The following is a 27,671-nucleotide window of genomic DNA, read 5'->3' as shown; positions in this document are numbered from 1 at the left end:
ATGCTGTTCCTGTCAGCCTTGTCCTGCCACAATCTAGTCCCTGTATGTTCCGCAAGGCAGTAGTGACTTCTCTCCCCCAGTTATACCCTGCTACACCTGCCCTTTCCCTGCCTCGTTCCAGATTATTGCTTCTGTCCAATGCTGCACTGCTGCATTCTGGACAGAACTGCTGGAGACAGTAGTCGTGTGTGTGAGGTGTATTTGCTGAATGGTGTACATTTTTCTTTTCCTTTCTGAAGAAGGCTTTGACTAAAAGCTCAATGTGTCACAGTCTTTTTGTAGTGCCAGTCTGCGACTCAATGTAGTCATCTTTAGGGTGAGTAGCAATCTAATCTTTTCATAATATTGTTGGCTTACAGTGCTTATGTACATAGATCCCATTAATGCACTGTGAATGTGCCAAAGTACCATCATTATGTGAAACTTTAAAAAATGTGTACAAAGACTGACTTTGTTGAAAATTTCAAAAATTTAGAATTTTTGGCTACTAATAAATCATTTGGACCCCACACAAACTGTACTTTACCTGTAGTAACTTTTTGTAGTAGTTGGCAAGTTGTTGACTAGGTGTGCTCTGGAATACAATTTTCTGCACTAAAGTATTTTTGTATATAATTCCTCCTTTGATTATTGTTTCAATGAAAAGAGCTGTTAGTTTGAACCGAGACCTTTCTTTTAAATAAAAAGATGTATAGGGATATATTATTTATAATATCTATTCTCTAAAATGTACTAATGCCCAAAAGTTAGGAAGAATCAAGAAATGTGGGCAATTTTCTGAAAAAAATGTTGGGAAAAGTCGCAAAACAAGATAAAGCTTGATAAGAAAAAGTTTGGCATACAACAAAACGTGCAGTTACAAAAATTCTAAACTCAGTGAGACTCATTGAAAGCAAAGTAGCCAAGCAGCTAAAGAGATATTTACTCTCAACTACCAAAAGCAAACTTGGAAGTGGCATGCAACTCTGCTAAGTCCAATCATTAAGTGAAATACCAAGCTGATTTCATGTGGTCACTTCAATATGAACTTTCTGATTGACTCTCTGGAAAAGAGGACAGTAAAAGATTTGCTTGAGACACACATTGCACTTAAAATAGAGCAGAGAAAAACAGGAACACAGTCATAGATAACATCTTCCCACATTGTTCTTACACTGTGAGAAAAATTAGTAATGGCATGTCATATCAATGTCAGTATTGAAAGGAATCATAGTAAACTCAAGTCCTGAATTGGTAAACAAAAGATACAGACCTACAGATTAGGCTGCAATGCAGGCAGTTACAACCTACCTAGGGAATATTTGGTAAGAAGTCTAGAAAACAGGCAGCTTGAATGACAAATACAAGGTCCAGTCATATGAATGTGATCAGAGCCTATGTTTGCCGTCAATGTGCAATAACCACTCCCAGGCAACAGGTAGCATCACTGAGCAATTTATCTGCCATCCAGAAGGGCATGACTGTTTGCTTTTGGGCTGAGGGTTGGAGCATTTCTGAAATTTCTAAGTTTGTAAACCATTTGCATGATGTTGTGGTTAAAGGATACTGTGCATGGCAAAATGGTGCTATTCAAAACTGGTGCCCAGGCACGTGTGTTGCACCATGGGCCATAGATGAAGGGAGGAATGACAGCTGTGGAGATACATATGAGCAAATAGACCTGCAACTGCTGAGCAATTAACCAGCCAGAAGAACCAAGGGGCTACTGACAGTGTCTCCTCAATGACTGTTCAGTGAACTTTGCTGATATGGTCCTCCACAGGGGGCACCTGGTTCAAGCATCCATACTGACCATAGGCTAGGAATTGCATGCCAGTACCACAACTGGATGTCCACTGAGTGAAAACATGGTGCCTTTTCAGATGACTCGGAAAGATGGCCATCGTCATGTACCGCATGACATGTTTGAAAGCAAACACGTGCAACAATTCTGGGCTGGGGAATGTATTTCTGGCATTCCCTGGGCGATCTTGTTATTCTAGAAAGCACAATAGATCAACACAACTATGCAGCTACCCTTGGAGACCATTTCCACCCCTATGTGCAGTTTGTCTTTCCTCATCACAACGGCTTGTACCAGCAGGGCAATATAACATGTTGTCACATAGCTCACAGTGTATGTGCATGCCTTGTTACACAAGAAGGTACCTTTTTGTTGGAGCCCAGATTGCAAACCTGCTTTTCAAATGTTGAAATCTAAACTTCTCTCAGCCCCTTGTTTTGCTACATTCTCTCTGGACCAGCACATAATTTTGGTAACTCACGACTCTCAGTATGGCCTCTGCTTGGTCCTAGTGCACATATATGCTGATGGCTCTGAACAACCTGTTGCTTTCGCCTCTGAATCTCTCCCTCTCTAGCCCAGCAGCATTACTCTCAGGTGGACAAAGAGGCTCTTGCCATAGTCTATGCTCTCCAGAAATTTCATGTTTTTTGTATGCCTCCAAGTTTCACCTTAGTACTGCCTCTCTGTTTTTGACAGTGTTTTGCTGTTGTCCATGGAAGACCTCACCAGCTGGTTTCTCACACATTTCAATTTTTTTGTTCCCATAATGGTATTCATAATGTTAGGGCTCCACCATACCACCCTCAATCAAATGACAAGGCAGAATGATTAGTGTGAACTTTCAAGTCCCAAATGAAAAAGTTTGTTGTGGATTCTTCACCAGACTTCACCCTTCTCCATTTTCTGAGCACCTGTTGCTTCACACCTATGGGGGAGCAGAGCCCAACGGAGTTGCTACATGACCGACAGCTATGCACTCTCCTCCACCCTCTGCAGCCTGCACCACACCTGCCACAGTCATGTTTGTCCAGCTGCTTCACACCAGCATTTCTGGTGTGAACATGAGGGTTAGGTCACTGGCCTAAGTGTATACCAGCCACTGTTGTCCACCACCAGGGACACCATCTTTGTGCTGTTGATATGCCCATTGGGCTGGTGGTGTGCCATTTTTATCAGTTGTGGCCCCATTAAACACCAGAAGCTAAGGGGTTGTGAGTGTGGTTCCCCTCTCCATAGGCTGTCCTGCCACCATCTGCCTCGTGTCCACTGTTGCATGCTGTGGAGGCACCATTGTCCCATTGGCTGCCTCCTCCATGTGCGGCATCCTGGAGTTCCAGCTTCCTGGTGCAAGTCCATCTCTGGCCTAAGGTCCACTGCTGCAGCCTGCCATTCTGGTCAGGCGATGTCCACCGGCCTCCTTGCCATCATAGCCTCAGCCATTATTGCTGGTGGGTCCAGCCCCATCTTGTCCGCACTGGAACCTGCCTGCTGCTGATGGTGCAGAGATGGCGATGGCACCTTCATCCCTGGTGCTGTTATTGGGTGCTGTGCAGTCTCACCACCCTCAGGCATGCCCTTGTCTCTGTGCGTTCCATCTCTATGCTCTGATGCCCACCTGGCACATCATCCTGCCCCCACCGTCAGCACTTGCTGCCACCACTCTGGGTCTGATGAATGTGTCTCTCAGCAGGCTGCCGACGTTTCCTCTGTCATGTGGGCACCCCCTCTTTGCATGAGGGACAAGTGTGCTGTATCCTGCTACCAGAGCATGTGACTGAGTGCACTGAGAGTAGTGTTGCCAAGTGTGTGTATTTAAGTCAACCACCAAATGTAGCAGCATGGATCGACCATTAGAGACTGATTATAAGAAGCATTCATATGGCATGGTTTTCACTGTGCTGTCTACCAGTGATTCACGCCTATATATGTACAAAGCAGTGCTGACTCACCCTCAGTATGTTATTTTAGTTTGTACCACACACATCAGTTGTTCTGTGTGATTATTTTGTCTTGTCATGTGTGGAGTCATGAGAGACATTTCTGTTATTGTTCAGAGTTTATGAATAAAGCCATATTTGTGTTAAGTGAAGCAAGCACTTTAATGAAAAGTGAGCTGCAGAGGTGCTTCCAAGACTGAAAAAAGCCCTGGAACAAGTATGTAAACTCTATGGTATGTCAAAGATAAACATATGTGGAGACACAGAGCTAGAAAAAAAACCTTTAGAAGAGAAAAAAGAAACTAAAGAAAGTAGATGACTTATATACAAATTCAGACTTCGCTGACAAACTGATGGTTTAGCAGTCTGACAGACTGAAAGGATACTAGTTCACACATGCTGATGTGGATGGTTTTGTATCAACAGTACGTGAAATAAAATATACTGCCTGATACAATAAGTTAGCCACCCAGAAGACATGTCTGGATGTCAACGTAGCTTCATACAAACACACACCATTAGCAAGTATATAAATGATTAGAACTGCACTCCTTTGTTACAGGTAGAATGGCCATTAGGGTGCATTAGTTTTGTTCATGTTTAGTATTGTTACCAGGCTTGGTAGGGTATATAAGGGGTATGAATGGCATCACATGTTGAGTGATCACGGTGAAGGATGTGGAAGATGCCACATACTCATGTGAGACTGTGTTATAAACACTTGACAGAGACTGCCAGGGGCCTTATTATAGGTGTCCATCTGGTCAGCAGATCAACTTGAGCAACATTCAGATTTGTGGGGCATTTTGATTTGACAGCAAATCAATGTTGGACTGAAACAGAACGTGAGTTCTAGTCAACCACATCTAACCACCACAGGGAGTATCACTCTGTTGTGCACCAAGCATACCATAACCCCTTCACACCTGTGCCTGGCATTCAGGAACAAGTAATGGACTCCTTGTAACATTCTGTATCATCACACACCATTGATCAGGGACTAGCAGCAACTGGACTAGGGAATTACCATCACATTCATAATTGCCATTAACACCACAACAGAACTGGCTGCATTTGAAGTGCTGCTGTGATTGGGAAGCATGGACTGCTGATGAATGGCATTGTATTTCATTCAGATGTGGATCATGACTCTGCACTACCCTGGATAACCATCATTGATGAGTATGTGGCAACATCGGAAGAGGTCACATTCTTCTAACATTTTGGGCAGACACAGTGGTGCCACTCCTGGTGTCATAGTGAGGGGAACTGTTGGGTATAACTTGAGGTCATGGCTGGTGGTGATTGAAGGAATTCTGACAGCATAACAATATGGTCCATCATGGACATCCTCCATCCTCCTGTGTCACCTCGCATGTGACAGGGCTATACCGATCCACACATGGTGTTTCTTGTCTATGAACTGCTTGCGTGATGTTGAGGTGTTCACATAGCTGGTAAGATGCCCAGATCTGCCTCTAATAGAACATGTGGGACCAGCTCAGACATCTACTCCATCTCAGTGCCAGTATATCACTGACCATTTGCAACAGTTGTGGGCCAGATTGCCTCATGAGAGGATACAATGGCTTTGTGACACACTTCCCAATCAAATCAGATCTTGCACCCAGGCAGAGAGTGTGCAGCCTCACATTGATAAGTGGGCACATGTTCACAAGTTCTTTGTAAATATGCCTCAGTTTGGTAATCACTGAAATAACTCCACATACTCTCTCACACCATGAACTACAAATTTGTTTTCTCCTACTATTCTTGGGTTTCACTTTTTTTGGTCAGGCAGTAAACTTAACTACTACTACTACACATATAAAACTAATGTTGCTATCATCTTAATCTTCTTGACATTCTGTAAGTGAGGGCATAATAGAACTTTATTTCACAATGGAATTAAATTTGAGTAAAAGAAAACAAACAAGATTCATTAAGTATCATAACATTCTGCTGTGAAACTGTCACAAAGCTCTACATATCATTTTCAATTCAAAGCAGTTAATAACTAACACTTACTTGCTCTAAGCTCTGCAGAGATCTTTTGTGGTGAGAAACTGCTCAGAACATCTCCTGATGTTACTACAATTTTATTTTGTGGGTTGAAGATGAAATCATCTGCACATATCTCCATGCCAACAGAACTGTTGAAACATCGGTGGGTTCCATTGAGTGTCTATAATTGTGCAACCAGTACTGTAGTATGCATATATGAAAAATTTTTATACACAGAATTACTAAAGCACTTACAGAGAAACTTGAAGTTGAAAAGGACACTCAATTTTAAAATGTATCAAAGAAAGTTGTTACATCACTATAATGGTTTTCTTGCACATTTCACATGCAATAAGGATCTTAAAAACTACAGTACAGTGAAATTACACTACAATTCAATGTATTTACTGCAAAACTGACCCACTGAGATAGATTTGATATTGAATATGAAGTAACACTTTCCTGGAGTTGTAAGTCCTAAGTAGTACATTGTAAGTACTTACTGTTATGTGGAAATAAGCCCATTTTAAATCAAACAATTCTAGAAAATAAATGAGGTCTAGGAAAAATATCTTGTCTGCGTCTGAGTGAAAAGTATCTTACAATTCATGTGTAAGTAAGAAACTTTGTATACTCTGTAAAGAGACAAATACCATGCCACTATCTACTACTGCTTGACATACATGTCTGATGTGTAAATAGTAAAATGTTGCTGATAAATGTGACACATTCTTGCATGTGCAGTGTATTCCAGAATTATATATCTTTATCTAAATACATTACAGAAGCAATAATTCATAGCTCTAGTGAAAGGGTATATAACATCTCACAGTGTCATGCACTGGTTCATTTGCGGCTTACCTCATTAGCTATAAACTACAAATGATATAGGAGATTAGACTACCTGAAAAAAAAAGAGAAGCACCGAGAAGGGGAGGACAAAATGTAATGAAACTTCATGGGTTGATAGGGTATATGATGTTATTTCAGAGATTACAAAATTGAATCGAACATACAAAGAACTTGGCAGTATGAGCCCATTTATCAGTATGACATTGCACCATCCCTGGCCTGTATGTATCTGCACTGATTCGATTGGGAAGAGTGTCATAACCCCATTTATCCTCTCCTGAGGCAAGATGGCCCCACAACTGCTGTACCTAGTCTTTAATATCCCAGATACTGACACTGGGATGAAGTTGATGTCCATGTTGATCACATTCTATCAAGGACAGATCTGAGAATCTTGCTGGCCAAAGAAGTACCTCATCATCATGCAGATAGTTCATGGACACACATGCCATGTGTGGCTGAGCAGTGTTCTGTTGAAAAATGGCACCACGGTAATGTCGCATGTGAAGTACCACACAATGACAGATGATGTCCATGATGTAGCTTTGTGCCACCAGAGTTCTCAATCTGTACCAGCCATGATCTGCAATCGTAACTGATGGCTCCCCACACTATGACACTAGGAGTAACACTGCCATGTCTATCCAAAAAAAATGGAAGAATGGAACTTCCAATGATGTCACAACCTTACTCGTTGACAACGCTCATCTTTGGTAGTGCAGAACCGTGATTCATCACCGAACACAATGAGATGCCTCTTAGTTAGCAGTCCATGCTTCTTGGTCACAGAACAACTTCAGGCACAGTCATTAGTGTTATGGTTAATGACAGCTTATGCAATGAACCATGGACCTTGCCGCTGGTGGGGAGGCTTGCGTGCCTCAGCGATACAGATAGCCATACCGTAGGTGCAACCACAACGGAAGGGTATCTGTTGAGAGGCCAGACAAACGTGTGGTTCCTGAAGAGGGGCAGCAGCCTTTTCAGTAGTTGCAGGGGCAACAGTCTGGATGATTGACTGATCTGGCCTTGTAACACTAACCAAAACAGCATTGCTGTGCTGGTACTGCAAACGGTTGAAAGCAAGGGGAAACTAAAGCCGTACTGTAATTTTTCCCGAGGGCATGCAGCTTTACTGGATGGTTAATGATGATGGCGTCCTCTTGGATAAAATATTCCAGAGGTAAAATAGTCCCCCATTTGGATCTCCAGGCAGGAACTACTCAAGAGGACGTCGTTATCAGGAGAAAGAAAACTGGCGTTCTACGGATCGGAGTGTGGAATGTCAGATCCCTTAATCGGGCAGGTAGGTTAGAAAATTTAAAAAGGGAAATGGATAGGTTAAAGTTAGATCTAGAGGGAATTAGTGAAGTTCGGTGGCAGGAGGAACAAGACTTTTGGTCAGGCGAATACAGGGTTATAAATACAAAGTCAAATAGGGGTAATGCAGGAGTAGGTTTAATAATGAATAAAAAAATAGGAGTGCGGGTAAGCTACTACAAACAGCATAGTGAACGCATTATTGTGGCCAAGATAGACACGAAGCCCACGCCTACTACAGTAGTACAAGTTTATATGCCAACTAGCTCTGCAGATGACAAACAAATTGAAGAAATGTATGATGAAATCAAAGAAATTATTCAGATAGTGAAGGGAGACGAAAATTTAATAGTCATGGGTGACTGGAATTTGGTAGTAGGAAAAGGGAGAGAAGGAAACGTAGTAGGTGAATATGGATTGGGGGTAAGAAATGAAAGAGGAAGCCGCCTGGTAGAATTTTGCACAGAGCACAACTTAATCATAGCTAACACTTGGTTCAAGAATCATAAAAGAAGGTTGTATACATGGAAGAAGCATGGAGATACTGACAGATTTCAGATAGATTATATAATGGTAAGACAGAGATTTAGGAACCAGGTTTTAAACTGTAAGACATTTCCAGGGGCAGATGTGGACTCTGACCACAATCTATTGGTTATGAACTGTAGATTAAAACTGAAGAAACTGCAAAAAGGTGGGAATTTAAGGAGATGGGATCTGGATAAACTGACTAAACCAGAGGTTGTACAGAGTTTCAGGGAGAGCGTAAGGGAACAAATGGCAGGAATGGGGGAAAGAAATACAATAGAAGAAGAATGGGTAGCTCTGAGGGATGAAGTAGCGAAGGCAGCAGAGGATCAAGTAGGTAAAAAGACGATGGCTAGTAGAAATCCTAGGGTAACAGAAGAAATATTGAATTTAATTGATGAAAGGAGAAAATATAAAAATGCAGTAAATGAAGCAGGCAAAAAGAAATACAAACGTCTCAAAAATGAGATTGACAGGAAGTGCAAAATGGCTAAGCAGGGATGGCTAGAGGACAAATGTAAGGATGTAGAGGCTTATCTCACTAGGGGTAAGATAGATACTGCCTACAGGAAAATTAAAGAGACCTTTGGAGATAAGAGAACCACTTGTATGAACATCAAGAGCTCAGATGGAAACCCAGTTCTAAGCAAAGAAGGGAAAGCAGAAAGGTGGAAGGAGTATATAGAGGGTCTATACAAGGGCGGTGTACTTGAGGACAATATTATGGAAATGGAAGAGGATGTAGATGAAGATGAAATGGGAGATATGATACTGCGTGAAGAGTTTGACAGAGCACTGAAAGACCTGAGTCGAAACAAGGCCCCGGGAGTAGACAACATTCCATTACAAATACTGACGGCCTTGGGAGAGTCCTGATAAAACACTACCATCTGGTGAGCAAGGTGTATGAGACAGGCGAAATACCCTCAGACTTCAAGAAGAATATAATAATTCCAATCTCAAAGAAAGCTGGTGTTGACAGATGTGAAAATTACCGAACTATCAGTTTAATAAGTCACGGCTGCAAAATACTAATGCGAATTCTTTACAGACGAATGGAAAAACTAGTAGAAGCCGACCTTGGGGAAGATGAGTTTGGATTCCGTAGAAATACTGGAACATGTGAGGCAATACTGACCTTACGACTTATCTTAGAAGCTAGATTAAGGAAAGGCAAGCCTACGTTTCTAGCATTTGTAGACTTAGAGAAAGCTTTTGACAATGTTGACTGGAACACTCTCTTTCAAATTCTGAAGGTGGCAGGGGTAAAATATAGGCAGCGAAAGGCTATTTACAATTTGTATAGAAACCAAATGGCAGTTATAAGAGTTGAGGGGCATGAAAAGGAAGCAGTGGTTGGGAAGGGAGTGAGAAGGGTTGTAGCCTCTCCCCGATGTTATTAAATCTGTATATTGAGCAAGCAGTGAAGGAAACAAAAGAAAAATTTGGCGTAGGTATTAAAATCCATGGAGAAGAAATAGAAACTTTGAGGTTCGCTGATGACATTGTAATTCTGTCAGAGACAGCAAAGGACTTGGAAGAGCAGTTGAATGGAATGGATAGTGTCTTGAAAGGAGGATATAAGATGAACATCAACAAAAGCAAAATGAGGATAATGGAATGTAGTCGATTTAAATTGGGTGATGCTGAGGGAATTAGATTAGGAAATGAGACACTTAAAGTAGTAACGGAGTTTTGCTATGTGGGGAGCAAAATAACTGATGATGGTCGAAGTAGAGAGGATATAAAATGTAGACTGGGAATGGGAAGGAAAGCATTTCTGAAAAAGAGAAATTTGTTAACATCGAGTATAGATTTAAGTGTCAGGAAGTCGTTTCTAAAAATATTTGTATGGAGTGTATCCATGTATGGAAGTGAAACATGGACGATAAATAGTTTGGACAAGAAGGGAATAGAAGCTTTCGAAATGTGGTGCTACAGAAGAATGCTGAAGATTAGGTGGGTAGATCACATAACTAATGAGGAGGTGTTGAATAGGATTGCGGAGAAGAGAAGTTTGTGGCACAACTTAACTAGAAGAAGGGATCGGTTGGTAGGACATCTTCTGAGACATCGAGGGATCACCAATTTATTATTGGAGGGCAGTGTGAAGGGTAAAAATCGTAGAGGGAGACCAAGAGATGAATACACCAAGCAGATTCAGAAGGATGTAGGTTGCAGTAGGTACTGGGAGATGAAGAAGCTTGCACAGGATAGAGTAGCATGGAGAGCTGCATCAAACCAGTCTCAGGACTGAAGACCACAACAATAACAACAACATGCAAGGGGGAGTAATTCCCTTGTCCAGCTGGAGCTAGTCTCCGACCAAAGGTGTAGGACAACACACAATATTACAGTGTGTCTATTACTTGTTCTCAGATGGTAGGTGCAGATGTGAAAGTGTTATGATGTAATTGCTACTTAGTACAGTGATCCTCCCTTGAGATAGTCAGATGTGGCTAACCAGAACCTCAACGATGAGTATTTCTGCCCTCACATTCCCATTCCGTTCAGCATTGAGCCTCTGTTACATCCAAATACCCCATTAATCTGATACTGAATGGAGACACACAGTGGAGATCCTTTCAAAATCTGTCACTTGCTGATAACAAAGTCTCACATGATGATGCTGCGTCTCCATGTCTCTCAATGTCTGACATCATTAACGCCTCTTACATAGCCTACTAAGCCAGGTAACAACACAAACAATAGTAATGCAGTCTGATTGCCACTCTACCTATCACAGAGAATTAGAACCCTAATCATGTACATACCTGCCAATGTTATGTATGTGTACGAAGTTATTTTGACAGCCAACCATATCGTCTGGATGCTTCATTATTTTTATCGGACAGTTTAGATTGATGTTTATTGGTGTCCTAATGAAGTATTTATGCAATGTGCTGTAAATTGTTACTACTATTACCGTAGCATTATATCTACTGATAAATTTGTTTCGACTTTCATACCTCCTGAGAACACTTAACAGCCAGTCATAAGAAAACCTACAGTTTAATATGAGTTTTGAGCAATGATGCAGGTTTATTTTTTCCTTAAAAAAATTAGAGCTAAATGTCTAGTTAACTGCCAGAGAAAAATTTAGAATCAAGAAAAACAAATAATATATTTATTTATTTTTTACTTTGTACAATATATTTTTATAAATACAAACTTTTATTACTACTTTCAATACACATTGTCAGTATGCACAAAAGAAATACCTGTCACACACAATAAAAAATTACACCACCCATACATACATGGCATAGCTTAGGGAAAAAGGAGCCTAATATTAATTCAAAGGTGATGTCAAAAAATAACTGCTGCCAGTCACCGCATTCCAACCCATTTTTTCTTACTTTATCCTTACCCTTGAATCTGCGATAGCCACTGGTTCCATAAATTTTCTGATTATCTAAGTCAAAGCTATGCAAGATGAGTCAGGAGGAAAGATAAACACTGTGAAGGATGATAGTATCAGTGATTCTGACAAAAAAGTTTATATGGACGTGCACCTTATTCCGAATTGTTTCCAAGATAGAACTAATTCAATATCAGTTTTGTATGGTTTTCTTAAATAACTCAAAAACTTAACCCTCCAGTGACAATGTATTGTGATACAAAATAGAACTACATTTAAGTTTCTAGAAAAAAGGTCCTATTCATTTTTCTCTACAACTAATAGTTTGCACAAAGAGATCATGAGAATACCGAAAATCTTGCAAGACGCATGTGCGCTGTAGCTTAGGTAGTTTTTGTAGGCCAATTTCAGGCAGTTTTCCAACTTGATAGCTCACAAGTGTCCTGTATCAAATTGTTTGTCACAACTTCCTCTGCACCTCTGTGGTACATCGTAAACAATGACAGTGTTTGAATAATACAGAAAATAAATAACAATCTAAATTAAATGTTTTCTATCTCAGAAACCATTCGGAATACGACATATGTCTGTGTGACAGTTTGTGTTGAGAATCACTAATACTATCACCCCTCAAAGCATGTATCTCTCTTCCTGACTCACCCATTTGATAATAGGTGTTCATTGTAAATGGTAAATAGTAATGCATTGTAAACAAGCCTATGTTGTGCAGATGTATCTGGTACAGAGTGCCGCAGGTTTTGAATCCGCGTCAGATGACATGGAACTCAATGACCTCTAGAGGTCTCTGCAGCAGTCGCACCATAAGCCGTGGCTGCGCAATCTTCTGGTCCCAAGTCTATCGTGAGGGCATCTACGTGGAGCACATGGTCCTAGCAGCCAATAACGACATACGCTGTCATGTATTTAGGCAGCTGCCTCTCACTCAGTGAAGCAGTCTGATATTCGCATTGAGTCACTTGATATCTCACTTACAGACATCGTGTTTACATTGCATGTGCTTACTTCCCATTTACGAGTGGGCATTGTTTTGATTTAATGAGGTTATCTCTTGTGACCCCGTTGCTTAATACTTTGTTGTTGAACTTGGTGTTTGGCTTGGTAGTCTGTCGTCGTGCTTGTCCTTCCATTCCCGTTCGTCCATCTTGTTTGTTTGCGGGCTGCTCCCGTTCAGTCCCAACACCTTTTCGTTAGTGGCAACCCTGTGACCTTTCTTGTCACGGTTACAGCAATGTAGGCTACTACTTCCTCTCAATAACTAAGGAAATATTAAGTTACCAATGGGCGATTAACACCAGCTATTTTATACATGAAGGGTACAGCAGATTTTTTCCTCTACAATAAATGGTTTTGGGCTAATTTACTAGGGTTTATTTAGCAGGTGGAAGCACAAATATTATCAAGTAGTATAATGATAGTTTACTGTCAATGCCATTTACAGTGTAAATTTTAAGACGTGTTCTCTTTTTTAATCTAGACTGTCTTTCATTTCATATCACTAGAGGCTCTCCTTTTGGATGGGATGTATAAACAGAATGAATAACTGAATGAGTGGATGAATAAATGCAGATAAGGGTCCCCTTAAATGGCTGAAGAGTGAATTGGGAAGCTATGTGGGTAGTAAAATAGTTTATAATGAGAGGGACGATCCATGGAATACTGTCTTTATTTATTTTTTATTTATTTATTTATTTATTGTTCCATGGGACCAAATTAAGGAGAAGTCTCCATGGTCATGGAACGAGTCAATACATGAAATTATAACACGATATTAGAAACAGATAAAATGAAATATAAAAAAACATATTCAGGTGACAAGTCATAAGTTTAAATAAAGAAAATCAACAATGTAACACTGGAATTTGCTTAATTTTTTAGCTCTTCCAGGAGCTCCTCGACAGAATAGAAGGAGTGAGCCATGAGGAAACTCTTCAGTTTAGACTTAAAAGAGTTTGGGCTACTGCTAAGATTTTTGAGTTCTTGTGGTAGCTTATTGAAAATGGATGCAGCAGAATACTGCACTTCTTTCTGCACAAGAGTCAAGGAAGTGCATTCTACATGCAGATTGGATTTCTGCCTAGTATTAACTGAGTGAAAGCTGCTAACCCTTGGGAATAGGCTAATATTGCTAACAACAAACGATATCAAAGAAAATATATACTGTGAGGGCAATGTCAGAATTCCCAGACTATTGAATAGGGGTCGACAAGAGGTTCTCGAACTTACACCACATATAGCTCGAACAACCCATTTTTGAGCCAAAAATACCCTTTTTGAATCAGAAGAATTACCCCAAAAAATAATACCATATGACATAAGCGTATGAAAATATGCGAAGTAGACTACTTTTCGTGTTGAAGTGTCACTTATTTCAGATACTGTTCTAATGGTAAATAAAGCAGCATTTAGTTTCTGAACAAGATTCTGGACATGGGCTTTCCTCAACAGCTTACTATCTATCCGAATGCTTAGGAACTTGTACTGTTCCGTCTCGCTTATAATATGCCCATTCTGTCTGATCAAAATATCAGTTCTTGTTGAATTGTAAGTCAGAAACTGTAAAAACTGAGTCTTACTGTGATTTAGCATCAAATTATTTTCCACAAGCCACAAACTTATTTCATGAACTACATTATTTGATACTGTTTCAATATTACACACAAGATCCTTCACTACCAAGCTTGTGTCATCAGCAAACAGAAATATTTTTGAATCACCTGTAATACTAGAAGGCATATCATTTATATAAATATGAAACAGCAGTGGCCCCAGCACCGACACTTGGGGAACGCCCCACTTAACAGTGCCCCATTGGGACTGAACATCACTACCACTCTCAATATTGCGGAGAATTACCTTCTGCTTTCTGTTCTTAAAGTAATAGGCAAACCAATACTGTCACTGTAAAGAACCTTCTAAAACACTGTTAATACCTTTCTCATGATTACTAACTAGCAGGGCTTTCTTGGTCTTTTTATCCCTCTACTTACTGCTAATGTTAGCTTGTATTTTTTATCTTATGTGTTCCTGGAGTGCTTGGCTTGTCCGTAAATTTTCATCTACAATCTCCGGAGCAGTGAAGCTGTCTGAGACATCTAGACTACTAGCAGACTTGCAACATCTCGTGAACCTCTTGCCTGATGTGGCAGGTTTGATCATAATTCAGTCATCTACTCTGTTCTTAACTTTGCTGCTCTGCAGGCCATAGATCTCCCACATGCTAATTCTGCCTGGGTTATTGTCAGCTCAGCATTAAGTGTTATGAATGGCTGCTCTTTCTCCATAATCGTGGGGCACTATATACACACAGCTCCTATTGCACCAAAGGCTAGCTTCATTTCTATCCAAAACTGGTTGCCTTACAGTGCCCAACAAGAACAAGTGTAGGCAGGCTTAATACTGTCGGCCATTTCCCACTGTCCTATGGCTGTTTCCATTCTTCTCCACAGTAATGATTTTTTAACTAGAAAGATTATGTAGTGGTACCATAGCTGTTCAATGAAAAATTGTGAATACTAGTACAGGAGTTTTTGCAGTTTTATGGTGTCTAATACCCATACAAAATTTATTGTAGTTATGTCATCTGAAAAAGACATAGCCAGGGAAAAAGCACCGCAGACACAAAGATGCGAGCTGGTGCCAGTGCCATTGAGACTTGCCACTTGGCACGATTTCCACCAGCACCACAGGTGGCACTGTGGTTGAAGATATTGACTTTGCCCTGGCCAATTGCTGGCCGAGTACAATCCACCAATGACTGGACGACAACGGACAGAAGCCTACTCGGAAGATAGAAGAGCAGATCTCACCCAATTTGTTATAGATCATCATCCAAGGGTGACTTAGACAGAGGAGGTGAACTCTTAGACGTGAACAAATAGTTGTTATAAATTGTATTTGCTATGTACTGTGAAGTTTACCTACGATTATTTGCACTTAGCCATCGAGGGCCTTTTTCTGTTATATTACAAATGGTTCAAATGGCTCTAAGCACTATGGGACTTAACATCTGAGGTCATCAGTTCCCTAGACTTAGAAACTACTCAAACCTAACTAACCTAAGGACATCACACATATCCATGCCCAAGGCAGGATTCGAAACTGCGACCTTAATAGCAGCGCGGTTCCGGACTGAAGTGCCTAGAACCGCTCGGCCACAGCGGCCGGCTATTATATTACAGGCAGTGCTGCAGACTTCATGATTCAGCTAGTCACCAAGTTAAATACACCTTTTAACTCATTTGTGTGAGTTTGTTACTAGTTTGTTGGAGTGTTGTAGAACCTTCGCTCTCCTATCCTGTTACCTGATCTTGAGGTATAGCTGTGTAATAGTAGCAGGGAGAAATTATCTTAGAGATCCTATCCTGTTACCTGAACTTGAGGTATAGCTGTGTAATAGTAGCAGGGAGAAATTATCTTAGAGATGTACTGCACCTGAAACCGTTTTAAAAACTCACAAACTCAGCCTACCTTTACAACAGTGGCAACTCGGCCTCCACAAAACTGGTAACCAGGGTTTACAAAACGGAAGAGATGCATTTATGTGACAAATTGATCTTACTCTGTTAGTTATCAATTAGTTAAATGTTCTCCATGAAATATGATATCTCTTGCATTAAAAGAAAATGAGTTAATTGCCACCACATCAGAGAATATCGAGTTATGTAGCATTTGCTACACAAGTATAAAGTGAACAAATTTGTTAGTAAAATATAGTACAGCAAATCACAATTTTTGTTCTCTAAATTGATGAATACCATTGCAACTGCTTTATTCATATATTTAAGGCTTTCCAAAAGATTGGCTAACGGTACTACAATGCTACTCGTACTGTACTTAATGTTTGTTGTTCTCAGTATTCTGACTACTGCCACTGTTTGACTCTCATTTACTTAAACACACAGATACTAACACTTCAAGAGACGCATTAAAACTAAAGTTCTGACTAACTACCGGCATCACTTATACAACAGCTTATAATCAATGAAGTATAAAATTCAGTGCAATAATTACAGTGCCAGTATTGCCAACACTCAATTCATGAAAGACAACTTGGCAATATTGCCAGCCACTGTCACTTCAAAACATATTCAAGCAAATGATATAAAATAGTTTAGTATAGTGACCTGAAAACAATGATCGGCTGTTGAGGAATAAGTTCGGTTTCAGATGTAGTGTGGGCTCAGGTGAAGATTTTGTTTAGTGCTTGCAGCCCACTCAGCACAGTACTCTGAAAACTACCTCTCGACATAGCAGTCGCTATTTACAGAGAACTTGGACTGTTAAGAGTACCTGCAACATTACTATCTGTTATATATCATAGACTGTCAAAAGACAGCAAAGTTATTTACATACACTCCTGGAAATGGAAAAAAGAACACATTGACACCGGTGTGTCAGACCCACCATACTTGCTCCGGACACTGCGAGAGGGCTGTACAAGCAATGATCACACGCACGGCACAGCGGACACACCAGGAACCGCGGTGTTGGCCGTCGAATGACGCTAGCTGCGCAGCATTTGTGCACCGCCGCCGTCAGTGTCAGCCAGTTTGCCGTGGCATACGGAGCTCCATCGCAGTCTTTAACACTGGTAGCATGCCGCGACAGCGTGGACGTGAACCGTATGTGAAGTTGACGGACTTTGAGTGAGGGTGTATAGTGGGCATGCGGGAGGCCGGGTGGACGTACCGCCGAATTGCTCAACACGTGGGGCGTGAGGTCTCCACAGTACATCGATGTTGTCGCCAGTGGTCGGCGGAAGGTGCACGTGCCCGTCGACCTGGGACCGGACCGCAGCGACGCACAGATGCACGCCAAGACCGTAGGATCCTACGCAGTGCCGTAGGGGACCGCACCGCCACTTCCCAGCAAATTAGGGACACTGTTGCTCCTGGGGTATCGGCGAGGACCATTCGCAACCGTCTCCATGAAGCTGGGCTACGGTCCCGCACACCGTTAGGCCGTCTTCCGCTCACGCCCCAACATCGTGCAGCCCGCCTCCAGTGGTGTCGCGACAGGCATGAATGGAGGGACGAATGGAGACATGTCGTCTTCAGCGATGAGAGTCGCTTCTGCCTTGGTGCCAATGATGGTCGTATGCGTGTTTGGCGCCGTGCAGGTGAGCGCCACAATCAGGACTGCATACGACCGAGGCACACAGGGCCAACACCCGGCATCATGGTGTGGGGAGCGATCTCCTACACTGGCCGTACACCACTGGTGATCGTCGAGGGGACACTGAATAGTGCACGGTACATCCAAACCGTCATCGAACCCATCGTTCTACCATTCCTAGACCGGCAAGGGAACTTGCTGTTCCAACAGGACAATGCACGTCCGCATGTATCCCGTGCCACCCAACGTGCTCTAGAAGGTGTAAGTCAACTACCCTGGCCAGCAAGATCTCCGGATCTGTCCCCCATTGAGCATGTTTGGGACTGGATGAAGCGTCGTCTCACGCGGTCTGCACGTCCAGCACGAACGCTGGTCCAACTGAGGCGCCAGGTGGAAATGGCATGGCAAGCCGTTCCACAGGACTACATCCAGCATCTCTACGATCGTCTCCATGGGAGAATAGCAGCCTGCATTGCTGCGAAAGGTGGATATACACTGTACTAGTGCCGACATTGTGCATGCCCTGTTGCCTGTGTCTATGTGCCTGTGGTTCTGTCAGTGTGATCATGTGATGTATCTGACCCCAGGAATGTGTCAATAAAGTTTCCCCTTCCTGGGACAATGAATTCACGGTGTTCTTATTTCAATTTCCAGGAGTGTATAATGTATTAGGTTAAAGACATCAACTGCCATGCATCATATTGTATCAAAGTAAAGTACCATTTGGACATACACTCTTAATAAATGTTATTTGTTGTTTTTATGTTGCCACGTTTGTGCTTTAATGCAGCTTCTGTCAGGCAAGTGTTGAATAGTAATAGCGTGCAATGACTACCATTAGCAAGCAGTAGCACGGAAATAGACGAATGGGTATAGGCACATTTGTATCTAGCAAATATCCGTTGTGCATACTCGCTTTTGTCGAACTGATATAGAACTGATATATCTGCCTATGTTTCAGGGCAGGATGTAAATTCAATTTGCGAAAATGACTTTTTGTGTGAGAAGGAGGGTATGGGGTAAGGGCCAGTTGCCCTCCCTGCCTGCACTCTATACACCCTAGTGATGCACCCTTGAGATAAAGGGGTAGGAAAAATAATGTGAGCAGTAGTGTTGCACTTTGCACTGGACTGTGCATGTTCAGTATGGACTAGGCAGAAGTGCAGGTTGTTTACAAGTAGTGCACACTTTGTATTTGCTTTCAGAGGCTGAGGTCGCTGTGCAGCGAAAGACTTAATACAGTTCTGCAGAGGACAGATTGTGGGGGCCCAATTAACTGGAGCATCAGTAATCAAAACAGCCAACTTATTGAATGTTTCAAGAGCAATTGTTTCAGTAATCATGACAGCCTACATAAACCATGGAAAGACATCATCATGTAAACATAATAGAGGGCGTGAATCAAAACTAAATGACACGCTAACATGAATTGTGTCAAAACAACACTAAACTATGGTGGCTTAAGTGACTGCAGAGTTCAATAGCCATATTTAAGACGCTGTATCTATAAACACTGCCAAGAAATCCATACAGTGAATATTCATGGACAAGCTGCTATACCAAAACCTTTACTGATGACAACCAATGCAAAGAAGCATAAAATATGGTCTCAGGAACATAAATCCTGGACGGGTGATCAGTGGAAACACATATATGATCTAACAAGTCAATGTTTCCGTTATTTCCGACATTGGGCTGAGTTTATGTCTGGAGAATGCGAAAAGAAGCCTACAGTCCTGATTGCTTGTTTCCAATGGTTAAGCATGGGAGTGGAAGTTTGATGGTGTGGGCAGCCATGTCATGGTCTCCTGTTCGTCCCATAATTTCTCTCAAAGGGCGTGTTACAGCCAACGATTATGTGATCATTTTAAGTGATCAGGTGCACCCCATGATTCAGATGTTATTCCCCAACAATAATCTCATATTGCAGGATGATAATGCACCAATTCACACAGCCAGGGTATGAGGAGCACGCAACTGAACTGCAGCCTCTTCTCTGCCCAACACAGTCCCCAGACTTCAACGTTATTGAACCCTTGTGGGCAGTATTGGAGTGCAGACTCTGGAGCATGTTTCTGCCTCCTTCATCACTACAGGAGTTAGAAGAGGTCCTGACTGAAGAGTGGTATAACATTCCACTGAAGAATATAAAATCATTATATGCCAGTATTCCATGAAGAATTTGCCTCTGTATTACGGGCAAATGGGGGTCCAACCCCTTATTAATAAACCATTCCCAAGTAAGTACAGGTGTTCACATTATTTTGCCTATCCCCTGTACAATGTCAGTTGAGAGATCCACATATACCATCGACATAATGCTGCTCACATGTTTAAGAATTATACGATATAAATAATGACCTGTACAAATAAAATTAATTTAAAATTATGTAGATTAAACCGCTGGCTGCATGGCATAAACTGAGTTCATTTTTTTCTGTTGCTGATCACCATAGCAGCTGGACACCTTAGGGAAGCTGTGAATTTGCAAAGTTAGGTGTATTTCTTTTTTTTTTCCAAAATTCAGTATAACTTAATCTGTTGTAGTCATTCATTACGGATATCAATAACTCAACTCATGTTTTTTTTTAAGTGATTGCAATAGATTTTGCTGCTGAAAGCTGTTTTAGAGCAGCAAATTGGCCAGTAGGCAATTTAATAGTTCATTTTTAACTTCTTGGATGTCACTCCTGTGGTCAATTACGTCACAAAAAGAAAAAAAAGTCTAATTTATCATACATGGCATTACAATTTACTGCAAATGGCATGGATAGTTACGAACTGCAATGGGCAGAGTTTGACTGTAAATTAATTTTCCATGAGAGCTAATTAGAACAAAACATTATTTGTGGATGTAAGGGCAGGTACAGCTTGATCTAAAAAACAAAATTTAATGACTGTTTTATTTCTAATGATATGTGACTGCTTCATCTCATCTCTCCAGCACAGTTCTCCTCCATACTCTAATTCTGATTTATTTTATATCTCCTTCCACATCATCTATCCACCACTTTCAAGGTCTTCCCCTCTGTCTTCTTCCAGCTGGTCTCCATTCAAAAACCTTTTTAGTTGTTTCTCCATTATCCATCATAAGGACATGTCAAAGCCAGGCCAATTTCCTTTTCTTTATTGTTCTTACAATGTCAGCTCCTTGTATGAGGCGATCCAGCTCAGTGTTTGTTCTGGATCTCCAGAAACCATTGTTCTCCTGAACTGCCCCATAGATCTTGCACAGTATCCTTCGTTCAAATATCCTGAGCTACTTCCGTCAGAACTCGTTGGTGTCCATGTTTTACATCCATAGGTAACAACTGGTCCTATAAATCTGAAGTTTCAGTTGTCTGTTTACAACTCAGAGGCTCATAATTTCTTAAACTTCTGGAAGCTTCTATTATGACTTAGGATGCACTGTTTTATTTTGGTTGATGTGGAATTTGTCCTATTAATATTAGACCCCAGATAAAGTTCTACACATGTTCAAAACTGAAATCAGCTGCTGATAGTTTATACAAGTTATTGTTTCACTTCCTGGTGAAGCTCATGTATTTAGTCCCCTTTTCATTAAAAGCAGGTCTCTAGGAAATATGGCTTTTTTCAGGTCACCTATTGTTCTCTCTAGTGAGACTCTTCTTATACTAATAACTGCTCATCATCAGCATATGCACTCATCTGGGTTGACTGTGTGCCAGTGTAATTGGACATTTGAAGCTTTTGAATGACTGCTTCAAGAGTCAGATTAAAAAGCAGTAGCAAATCATTTAGCATTTCTGCTCTATCAAGACTATCGAAGGCCCACTCGAAGTCTACATAGAGGTTATAAAGCTCAATATTACACTCATATGCCTTTTCATGTATTTACCACAGCACAAAAATCTGATTTGTTGTTGACCTTTTAGGTCGAAATCTGCACTGATATTCTCCCAGAATCTCTTCTGCGTATGGAACTAGCCTGTTGTAAATAATCCTAGAGAGAATCTTGTAAGTTCCATTCAGCAGGATAAATCCTCAGTAATTCAAACTACTGTAAGCAATGAGAGGAAATATAGAGTTGAAACTTGGTGTAATATACATGCATTTATTACTTTCCTATGCTAAAATAAAAATTAACTTTTTAAAATAGTGCTGTAACAATAGTAATATAATCATTACAAATAGTTGTTTGGAATTGTATATGGAACTTAAATCTTAGTGTTGTGTCGTCTGAATAAGACACAGCCTGGCCAAAAGCACCACAGGCACAAAGACACGATCTGGTGTCAGTGCCATAGAGACTAGTCATTTGTGCAAGTTCCACCAGCGCCATGGGTGGCGCTGAGGATGAAATATCGACTTCACCTCGGCCAATTGCCAGCCAAGTACAATCCGCCAGTGACTGGACGACAATGGACAGAAGCCTACTCGGAACACAGAAGACCAGCAGTCGCCCACTCGGTTATAGATCATCGTCCAGGTCTGACTTAGACAGGGAATGTTGTTTAGTGAACTCTTAGAAGAGAACAGATGGTTATTGTAAAATTGCATTTGGTATGTACTGTGAAGTTTGCCTACGATTATTTGCACTTAGCCACTGAGGTCCTCTTTGGTGTTATATTACATGCAGTGCTGCAGACTTCACTATTCAACAAGTCACAAAGATAAGTGAACCTTTTAACTCATTTGTGTGGCTTTGTTACTAATTTGTTGGAGTGTTGAAGAACCTTCGTTCTCCTATCCTGTTAATTGACCCAGGGGTATAGCTGTGTAACAGTTGCAGGGAGAAATTGTCTTAGTGGTGTACTGCACCAGAAGCCATTTCACAAACTCACAAACTCGGCCTACTGTAATGATAGTGTCAACTCAGCCTTGACAGTGGCAGCTCGGCCTCCACAGCAGTAGTGACGAGTCCCATACGAAACTTAGGAATTTATTTTCCAGTTTGTGTACAGTTTAAATAGATTAGGCCAGTCTTTGGAACAGTACACTGATCAGCCAGAACGTGATGACTATCTACCTAGTACCTTTGGCACAGATAACAGTGGTGATGCATCATAGCATGGAATCAATGAGGACTTGGTAGGTTGCTGGAGGGAGTTCACACTATATCTGTACATAGGGCAAGTCACTTATTTCTCATAAATTCCAGGGAGGAGCCGATGAGCTCTGATGCCATGTTCTGTCACATCTCAAATGAGTTCAATCAGGTTTAGATCTGGCAAGTTGGGGGGCAGCACATCAACAGGAACTCGCCACTGTGTTCTGCGAATGACTCAATCACACTCCTGGCCTTGTGACATCACTTATTACCTTGCCATTGGGAAACATGATCACTATGAAGTGATGTTCATAGTCTGCAACCTCTGTACAATACTCCTTGGCCACCATCGTGCCTTGCACGAGCTCCACTGGAACCATGGATCCCATGTGAATGTTCCCAGCTTGTCTCCATCCTGCAGTGCAGGTGTCAAGGAGATGATCCCCTGGAAGACGACGGATTTGTGCTCTTACATCAGCATGATGAAGAAGGTATCGTGATTCATCACACCAACCAATGCTCTGTCACTGTGCGAACATCCAGTGCTGATGGTCACGTATCCATTTCAGTTGTTGTTGCCGAAGCCATGGTGTTAACTTTGGAAACTTAATGGGTAGTTGATGAACTGTGTGATCAAACAGACTTGTTCTCTGCCAAGCATTAAAGCCTGATGTTAGTTCTGCCACAGTTCGCTGCCTGTTCTGTTTTACCAGTCTGCCCAGCCTACAACGTCCGACATATGTTATGAGGTGTGGTCGCCCAACCCCACGACGTTTGGACATGGTTTAACCTTGGTTTTGCCATGTGTTAACACTCACCGTAGCACACCTTGAACACCCAAAAAGTAGTGCAGTTTCCGAAATGCTCATGTCAAGCCTCTGTGCCATACAATTTGCCCTCAGTCAAACTCAGATAGATTGCGCACCTTTCCCAGTCTACATATTGACAGCACACTCACTGATACATGCACCATGCCTGTATCTGAGTTGCCATCCAGAGTGGCCAAGCGGTTCTAGGCGCTTCAGCCTGGAACCGCACGACCGCTCCAGTCGCAGGTTCGAATCCTGCCTCAGGCATGGATGTGTGTGATATCCTTAGGTTAGTTAGGCTTAAGTACACTACTAGCCATTAAAATTGCTACATTATGAAGATGACGTGCTACAGATGCGAAATTTAACCGACAGGAAGAAGATTCTGTGATATGCAAATGATTAGCTTTTCAGAGCATTCACACAAGATTGGCACCAGTGGTGACACCTACAACGTGCTGACATGAAAGTTTCCAACCGATTTCTCATACACAAACAGCAGTTGACTGGTGTTGCCTGGTGAAACGTTGTTGTGAAGCCTCGTGTAAGGAGGCGAATTGTGTACTGTCACGTTTTTGCGACTTTGATAAAGGTCGGATTGTAGCCCATCGCGATTGCGGTTTATCGTACCGCGACATAGCTGCTCGCGTTGGTCGAGACCCAATGAATGTTAGCAGAATACGGAATCTGTGGGTTCAGGAGGATAATATGGAATGCCGTGCTGGATCCCAATGGCCTCATATCACTAGCAGTCGAGATGACAGGCATCTTATCTGCATGGCTGTAATGGATCATGCACCCACGTCTCGATCCCTAAGTCAACAAATGGGGACGTTTGCAAGACAACAACCATCTGCACAAACAGTTCGACGACTTTTGCAGCAACGTGGACTATCAGCTCAGAGACCATGGCTGCGGTTACCCTTGACGCTGAATCACAGACAGGAGCGCCTGCGATGATGTACTCAACAACGAACCTGGATGCACCAATGGCAAAACGTCATTTTTTCGGATGAATCCAGGTTCTGTTTGCAGTATCATGATGGTCGCATCCGTGTTTGGCGACATCACGGTGAACGCACATTGGAAGTGTGTATTCATCATCGCCATACTGGCATATCAACTGGCGTGATGGTATGGGTGCCATTGGTTACACGTCCCGGTCACCTCTTGTTGCATTGACAGCACTTTGAAGAGTGGATGCTACATTTCAGATGCGTTACGACCCGTGGCTCTACACTTCATTCGATCCCTGCGAAACCCTACATTTCAGCAGGATAATGCATGACCTCATGTTGCAGGTCCTGTACGGGCCTTTCTGGACACAGAAAATGTTCGATTGCTGCCCTGGCCATCACATTCTCCAGATCTCTCACCAATTGAAAACATCTGGTAAATGGTGGCCGAGCAACTGGCTCATCACAATACGCCAGTCACTACTCTTGATGAACTGTGGTATCGTGCTGAAGCTGCATGGGCAGCTGTACCTGTACACGCCATCCAAGCTCTGCTTGACTCAATGACCAGGCATATCAAGGCCGTTATTACGGCCAGAGGTGATTGTTCTGGGTACTGCTTTCTCAGGATCTATGCACCCAAATTGCATGAAAATGTAATCACATGTCAGTTCTAGTATAATATATTTTTCCAATGAATACCCATTTATCATCTGAATTTCTTCTTGGTGCAGCAATTTTAATGGCCAGTAGTGTAGTTCTAAGTTCTAGGGGACTTATGACCTTGGCTGTTAAGTCTCATAATGCTCAGAGCCATTTGAACCATTTTGTGTCTGAGTAGCAGTTATTGTTGCTATCTCGTGGACAGGTTATATCGACAGTAGGTCAGTGGTCATAATGTTCTGGCTGATCAGTGTATATTTGTATATTGGAAGTGAGCAGCTTGGTTGAAGCAGAAAGTGGTTTTGTAAGGCATGAACCATTCTAGTACCATCCGTCATGGGGTGATGATCAGCAACTCCCAATGTAGGTGTTCAGGGGCCGTTTTGTTGACTGATTTTGAAATAGACGATAAAGATTGTGATGGAGTTAATTTTGAATATTGAATTTCTTCTGCAAAACTTCCCAAAAAATGTTATGCATGATGTCTGTCCTTGTATATGGGAGAAAAATATAGGCTTCTTAGTAAAGTTTTTCAGTGATCTTTCATCACTACGTACATAGACAAAGGGTATTCAGTCTCTTTATCTCCCATGTATAACACACAGCGTTTCAGTCTTTTGTGGCGGAACTAACTAATATAAAGTTTTCAATAATTGACTTAAGACAAGCTTTAAAACAGAGAAACAGTAAGATCAAGAACTGATTAAAGTACCAATGGAATCAGGAAACCTGAGCATTATGATCGTCTATTAACTGCAAGAACAATTGGAAAACAGAGGATTTTGATTGAAATCACCGCATATTAGATTTTGGAAAATGAATTAGAAATGAGAAAACTCTATGCAAAAATGGTTCCGAAGCACCTTTCTCAGGAACAAAGGACAACAGAAACTAAATGTCCCTCGATGATTTGAAGTAGGTTGATTATGATCCTCATACTTTGAAACATTTATTACAAGTGATGAAATGTGGACTTTAGAATAGGATACAGAAACAAATTTAATGGACCAAGAATGTCAAACTATGACACACCAAGCCGTGTAAAATGAGACTGGGCAGATCAATAATCAAATGAAAATTGACTTGTGGTTTTGGCAGTTATAAAGTTATCTGCAAATAACTGTGTCTTTAAGGAGAGCAAACAAGTATCTCATGCAAGCCCAAAAATATTGCACATGAGCAGTTGTTGCACCACATAAATGCACCCTGGCATGCTATGTTATACATTTATGAAGTCTGGCAAATGTAAGGTGTATCATAATTAATAGCGAAAACTGACTGGGGACAAAGAACGATAACAAAAGCAAAAGCATTATAGTAAACATGGGACTGCAAATGAGGTTTTTGTGAGGTAATTGCAAATGCGTGGCTTCAGGTCGCCACTTTTGGTAAGTAAATGTTGTCCCAGGAAGTACAAATTTATCTGAAATATTCACTTTTCAAGTAAATCCCCATCATAGTGGACTCAACTTTCACCTGTGGTCCCTGACTGGGGAATGTGATACATGCATGATGGGACACCAACACATTTTGTTGCTGATGTAAGACCTCTCACTCCCCCGTATGGTCCAAACTGGATAGGTCGAGTAGTTGCTTTAAAGTCACGTGACTCGATTCTTTTGAGTTTTATGTCCAGAGTCTTCTCAAAAGTGAAGTGTGTAGCATTTCAGTCAATAATCGCTGAGAAATAATGAGACAGGATCTCATCAGACTATGGAATTAAACTAAAGGTTACAATAAAGTCCTGTTTTATTGCTAGAACACATGGACTTGACTACAAACACTGAACAGATTATACAAGTAAATATTAAACTCACAATGATTTTAAATGGATTATTGGACTTACACAATAATACCTTGGCACAGGGTGGTGGAATTGCAAAGGAAGTGCTAATAATGTTATACAATTTGCTATGTCCATTAAATCACCAATGTTTGTTGAATTAGTTAACAGACTAAAGGAAAGACCCATAAAAGCACAAATGAACACCAATACCTTTGCCAAAGTGCACGTTGAGTTCAGCTAGATGAGTGCATGAATTAACTCAGAAAAGCAAGACCCTAACCTGAAACAAATAACTTCATGTCCACATCATGACCTGTGCAAACAATGCACATGCTTACCATCATTCTAACACTCAAATGCAGAGATTTGCTGCAATAGTAGCTTCAAGTAACAAGCTCAGATGCAGCATCTGTGATTCACCCTGAAACAGAGACTGAAAACGACCATCACCCAAAGGGTTGCCTGCTTGAAGTGCATTTGAAGTGTTCCCTCTTTGAAGCTCTAAGATGAAGTGTTCATATCA

The 27,671-nt window shown here is 41.5% G+C and overlaps 1 protein-coding gene across 1 annotated transcript in view; it reads right to left on the bottom strand.

Moving 5' to 3' along the window:
* Positions 1 to 27,671, bottom strand: part of LOC126175744 (integrin beta-PS-like) — a 188,814-nt gene that overhangs the window by 101,587 nt on the left and 59,556 nt on the right. Inside the window, exon 3 of the mRNA XM_049922699.1 lies at positions 5,752 to 5,908. Within this exon, the coding sequence (XP_049778656.1) occupies positions 5,752 to 5,908 (157 nt within the window). The remainder of the gene's footprint in view (positions 1 to 5,751; positions 5,909 to 27,671) is intronic.

Source organism: Schistocerca cancellata, chromosome 3, assembly GCF_023864275.1.
Source record: "Schistocerca cancellata isolate TAMUIC-IGC-003103 chromosome 3, iqSchCanc2.1, whole genome shotgun sequence".
Taxonomy (NCBI): domain Eukaryota; kingdom Metazoa; phylum Arthropoda; class Insecta; order Orthoptera; family Acrididae; genus Schistocerca; species Schistocerca cancellata.
This window is presented reverse-complemented; position numbering and strand designations above follow the sequence as displayed.